Raw genomic sequence first — 6224 nt, 5'->3', positions numbered from 1 at the left:
CAGACTCTGCCTCCTGTCCCAACCCTCTTTTCCACAGAGTTCCAGCTGCCCTCCTCTTCTCCCTTCCTTAACTCACTCCATCCCCTTTCTCTATGTCAAGACTACCAGATACACCTTTTAAACATGTTTCTAGCTCATTTGACATTTTTGGTACTACTATTTTATGACCCTTCATACTATAAACTCTCATGTGAGTGTACTCTCACATGTTCTATATTATTTCTACTCTTGATTTTGACAATTTTTACAAAGAAATGTCTCCTTAACAAAATAGAACCAGAGGCATGGATACATGGAACAACTGTCAGAGGGGCTGGGGGAAAGGAGGACTGGATGAAAGAAGGTGAAGAGATTAGCTAAAGAACATATGTGCATAACCCAAGATACAGACAACAGTGTGGTGATGGTCAGAGTGGGGATTGGGTGGAGGGAGACAAAGGGTTGGGGAGAATGGGGACATTTGTAATAGTACAATAAAAAGTATAGTCCTGTGAACAGCCATACTATTCTAAAATAATTGGACAAATTTCACAAAAATGTCTCATCCATATTCTGGTAATAAAAAGAGTCCATCTAAGACTTAGATAATTTTTAATAGAATAATTAGACTTGAACATGTATATGTACATGTCTAGCTTGATGGGCTCCCTCTGCCTCTAAGAAGTGTGGGGTGCTCTCAAGTCACAGACAGTTTTGTCTATGTGGTTTTTCACGCCCTTTTCTCTAGAGCAGTTTGAACATCAGCAACTTTAGTGTCTGGCTACTCAAGCGCTGCAGGGATGTTTGGCCTCTCAAAGCAACATTCATTTGTTTCTAGGCAATAGGTTTGAGAGGACGAGATGACTGCTATTTTTTGACGGGAAAGAAAGAAAATATATTTTCATGGAACCATCAAATGTGCTATTTCTCTAACAGGTAATGGCGAATTTAGAGAATCCTTCTTTACACCAGATATCACAAACTCATTAAAACCCAGGACAAGGCCTATGAAACTCTCAGCTCATCCATCTCCCAGGACAGATTTCTTCCTTCCCGACATTCTACTAGTCCACCCTGAAAAGCCCAAATCTAGTTTGATTCATACTCAGCCAAGAGACCTAGTTGGATTCTATGGCTCTCTCTCTCTGCTCTCCCCACCCCCACCCATTCCCTCCTCCTTGATTAGATTTGAAATCCCTTTCACAAAGGATTTTAAAATCAAAGGAAGCTAAGCCAACTCTTTGCCTGATATTTATTTGTATGAATGACTTTCTGTTAAAATGCAATCACTCAGTCAGTCACCAGGTTTAAAAAACTGATATAGATTTGGTTAGTGTTTCAGGACAAGGTGACTGGTCAAAAGAACAGAAGGGCATTATGCAGTCATCAATGTGGGTGAAAAGCGTGATGAAGGAATGGCTGGGTACCCATTGCAAACCTCTCAATTTTGTTTAAGGTGGGTCCTGTTTATCTTCAAATGGGTGGGAACAAATCAAAATCCTGCACCTGGTATTTGTGCTCTGCAGCTGCAAACCCAAAAGCTACATCTCACATGATTTATGAAAATGAACTACTTTTTTTCTTTGAATGTGTGTTTGACTTCATACAAAGGAGCATTTTCCCCTGAAGATACATTAATGAAAGTTACACCATAGTCTTAAAAAAGGAAGTCAGATGGAATGTTTAATTATTTACAATTGAACATACAGAACATTTGCCTGGCTTGCACAGCTGAAGATATAATTAGAAGTTCCTCAAGAGAGAACAGGGTTAGAGTGTGTAGACATTTCAAACATTAAATCCACTCTCCCACCTCCCCCCCAAATTGCTCACAAATGTCAGGGATTAGTCAATATACTTGAGGCTCTCCGAAACTTTTTAGCAGCCAATAATTTCTTCATGATTGAGTAGTTGTGAGCAAAAAGATTGCTTCCTTTCTCAATGCCAGTTTGTTAGACATTTTTAATGAAGTAGCAAATTTGTAGCTTGACAGGAAAAGCTCACTGACAATATATTAGAATTTATAATCCCAGCCAACATATCTAGTTACTTAATTTTTAGATTACTACTCTTTCCTTATTAGTAGACATATGACTAATGCAAATACCTTTGCAGACACCTGCATGCTGTTTTCTTGCATGTTCATAATGGCTTCAGAGATCTTGACATCTATAGGGTCCATGACCGACTCAATGTTGAAAGGTCCTTCCAGTCGCTCTGCCACCAACAGCATTGCATCTGTTAAAATATAGGAGCATGATATACTTGAGAACTGAGAGCTTTGGGTTCTTGACCTGTGTTTAAATATTCACAACACGACTGGTTGAAAAATATCCCTTCTTTCACATTTTTATTTGTTTTTATATGGCAAATTAAAAAAAAAGTGGAATGAATGACTAAATCTTAGAGAAGTATTTTATTTCATTTGAAGACTGATATTTTACATGTACAGAAGCAGACCTGAAAATAAGAAAATAAGTTCAAGTTAAGAGAGCAAGAAAATAAACAAAAAGAAAAAAAATCAATCAAACAAAAAAAGAGAGTAAGACAATTGAATATAGCAAATTACCTATATATATAAAAGCCTAAGTGAACGGCCAGTAGCTATGATGTGCAATGACCACCAGGGGCCAGACACTCAGTGCAGGAGCAGCAGTTCTTGGGTGATGCACCTGGAACCAGAGAGGAGGAAGCCAGATTCCAGGATGCATCACCCAAGAACTGCCCTCTCGCAATATGGGACCCCTCAGGGGATGTCGGAGAATCAGTTTTGGCCCAATCCCCACAAGCCAGGCTGAGGGACCAACTGGTGCACGAATCCGTGCACCGGACCTCTAGTCCCACATACAATAAAAACAAAACAAACCAATATTAGGTCAGGGATCCACTGCATTTCAAAGATGGAGCCTACTTTCTTCTGGAGTGTGGGGAAAATGGAGAATATTGGAGAAATGGCAATGTGTGAATTTGGATGCACAAATGTCAAGACCCAACTCAAGCATATCTATGTGTGCGAAGCATTTCTGGATTTCCTGAGGAACAGACCTAGTTTGTTCTGTCACTTTACCTAGCATGCTGTTCTGTTTTGCATCTTGACACCCTTGGGGATAGAGCAAGTTATTTTTCTTGGTTTTATATATTCAAGGCTTATTATGGTTCCTAAGATATTATAAACTCTCAAAAATGTCTATGATGTTATAGTGAGCTGAAGTACTGATTGGGAAGCCTTAGTTTTCTGGAGAAGATGGTGATAATGATATGGAGGCAAAGGCTATGAGTTAGGGCAGTGGTCGGCAAACCGCGGCTCACGAGCCACATGCGGCTCTTTGGCCCCTTGAGTATGGCTCTTCACCATATGCGGGCGCGCACATACAGTGCGATTGAAACCTTGCGGCCCATGTGCAGAAATGGGTTTTCGGCCTGGGCGAGTCTATTTTGAAGAAGTGGCATTAGAAGAAGTGGGGGTGTTGGTAGGTCTGGAGACGCAGCGCAGGCAGGCAGCAGGATACACAACGTGGGAGAGGTGTGCACGCTTCATGCACAAGTTGAGTGAGCCAGTCAGTCAGTAGTCTCATTGTGCAGTGGTTAGTGCCAGTCGCGTCCGCAAATTGCGCGCGGGTGACAAAAGTACCTACTCAAAGCATAAAGTTACCTGTAATTTTCAACCAGCTGCAAATCCTACAGGTATTTTTGTCATCAATTTAAGAATTGTAATTTTTTTGTGTTGGTGGCTTTATTATTATAAAATGAAATATTTTTTAGGTGCCCTGTTTGAAATGGCTACAAAGAAGAAGCAAAGAAAAACAGAAGACAAAAACCGTGAATTTAAAGTTGAATGTACCTACCTATATAGTTTAAGTTTAAAAAATTTGGCTCTCAAAAGAAATTTCAATCGTTGTACTGTTGATATCTGGCTCTGTTGACTAATGAGTTTGCCGACCACGGAGTTAGGGGTTAGTAGCCCTGGGTTCTTGTCCTTGCCCTGTCACTAACTAGTTAAATGGCCAGGGGACAAATCTCTGAGCTTTTGGATCACAGAATAGAGTGTGCATAATCCCCCTTTCTAGAGTAAATAGTTTGGTATATGCCCCATGTTTTCTTTCCCCTGTCTGTGCATGAATATTTTAAGCATGCAACTATAAATATATCATATAATTTGTTTTTTATTTGTTTAATTTTTATTGATTTTTTGGGGGGGGAGGGGGAGAGAGAGAGAGACTACAGTGTGGATGGAAGGCCTGACTTCCTCTCTCTCTGTTGGTCTCATTCAGTGCTGGGTCACATGGGTTTCTCCAGATAGCAACTCATAGCACAGAGGCTTATTCCTCAGTAGAGAGAGAGAGAGAGAGAGAGAGAGAAGAGGAGAGGAGAGAAACATCCATCAGTTGCTTCTCCTCCTCCTACCACCACACATACTCCTGGCCTGGGTTTGAACCCACAACCTGGGTATTTGTCCTGACTGAGAATCAAACCCACCACCTTTCAGTGTATGGGATGACACTCCAACCATCTGAGCCATGTTGGCCAGGGTTATTATATGCTTTTTAAATGTAGTATATTATTAATGTAAAACACTATTTATAGTAGCTGTTTTATAGTATTAGTGTAAGGAAAGCAAATTTTATTTTCATTACTTATCCAACCAAGCTCAACTAATGTGTAACGTCACCACATTTCCAAGGCTCTAAGTAGTTATGAGTGAGGCACATGAGAAACCTTTTAAGACAGATAATTTTTCATAAGAAAGCTACAGTACTGTCTGGGAAGCAAAGAGAGTCCGCAGGCTTTGTGAACAGCACCAGCTTTTTCAGGGTCTCCTGGCTCTCTCAGCTGCACCCCCTCACTGAGTTCTTGCTCCACACCTGTGGGATGAGTGACAGCAAATGCATCCAGGGCAGCACCTGGAGCATCAGGGAGGTCCCTCTACCCCAGCCCTGCCCCCCGCATTACTCTGCCCATGTTATCCTCATGGACACACATGACTTAGAAAAGTTAACTGTCAACAAGGACTCACAGAGAAGCTCGACACTTTCTGATTTCTTTTCTTAGATAATGCAGACCTCACTGTGTATGTCACAGCAGAATCTTTCAACAAAAGTAGCAATGTATTTAGATCTTTCAGGTCTAATTATCTAGGGATATAGACTGAAGGTGCATATTGTTTGGTTGGAGTATTTTAATATTAAATATGTTTTCTCCTTTAAGGTTTTGAAGGTGGCTCACTGGTGCCTGAGAGCTGGTCTGTTTCTTTTATGTCTTTATATTGGCTTTGTGTGTTCATAAACCATAATCCCCTTTCCTGTTTGACTTTCCAACAGGTTTTTTGATGGAGATTAATTATAACAAATGAGCCAGTTTCTCTAGACAGGTGTATCCTGCTAAAAGAACCAAGAAATCCTTGACCATGAAACACACACACACACACACACACACACACAACAACAACAACAACAACAACAACACAAACTGGCACCATGGAGTTACTAAAAAGTGCAATTAAAGGAAGTGATAAGTATGAAGTACTTAATTGTGTTCTTTATATAAGTATTTGCATAAATCATTATATGTACTGGTCTATCACAGCATATCTGGTCTATCTCAACATGACTGGGTTGAGTTAATAATGTTGGCTCAACTGGAAGACTGAAAGCAGCTGTGCTCTGGGAAAAAAGAGACACATTTTAGGGTTGGATCAAAAGGACTTAGTATAGTGTCATAATTTGAAATTATGGGATCTAAAACATCTCTGAGAAGGTTCTCTTAATTGATTACATTAAAGCACTCCTTCTCTACCAGACCTTCCCTTCAATAAGTCGGGCAAAAACTGTTTGATTCATATCATCAAGTGGGGGAGTTTCTCTCTGGTGATGTCAATCCTTCTGTTCCCTATTCCTTCTCATGGTGCTTGCCTTTAGGTTCCTGGGTCTGCAAACTCATTGCCTCATTTTTGACCCTGCTGTGGTAAAAGTGCTCAAGGTGACCATTTTCCAAGCAGTTGCCTGCTTAGTCTTGCAAAAAGGCAAGCCTATTGATGATTCTATGTATTAAACATGTAACTCAAAGGCCACATTTGCTCAAACTGCTAGCCCCTGTATTTCCATTTTCTATCTCAATTCATTTCATTTGCTTTGTAAGTATGTAACTAATTTATAATGATACATTTTTGATGTAGGTATATATCTATTTACTTTTCTTTTAATTTTGATCACCAGTCAGAATATGCTACTTTAAATTGATTTTTAAAT

The 6224-nt window shown here is 40.0% G+C and overlaps 1 protein-coding gene across 1 annotated transcript in view; it reads right to left on the bottom strand.

Moving 5' to 3' along the window:
* Positions 1–6224, bottom strand: part of GPC6 (glypican 6) — a 1121458-nt gene that overhangs the window by 117538 nt on the left and 997696 nt on the right. Inside the window, exon 5 of the mRNA XM_006769576.2 lies at positions 2087–2217. Coding sequence (XP_006769639.1) covers positions 2087–2217 — 131 coding nt within the window. The remainder of the gene's footprint in view (positions 1–2086; positions 2218–6224) is intronic.

Source organism: Myotis davidii, unplaced genomic scaffold, assembly GCF_000327345.1.
Source record: "Myotis davidii unplaced genomic scaffold, ASM32734v1 scaffold419, whole genome shotgun sequence".
NCBI lineage: Eukaryota > Metazoa > Chordata > Mammalia > Chiroptera > Vespertilionidae > Myotis > Myotis davidii.
Note: the sequence above shows the minus strand (reverse complement) of the source record. Positions and strands in the feature narration are given on the sequence as shown.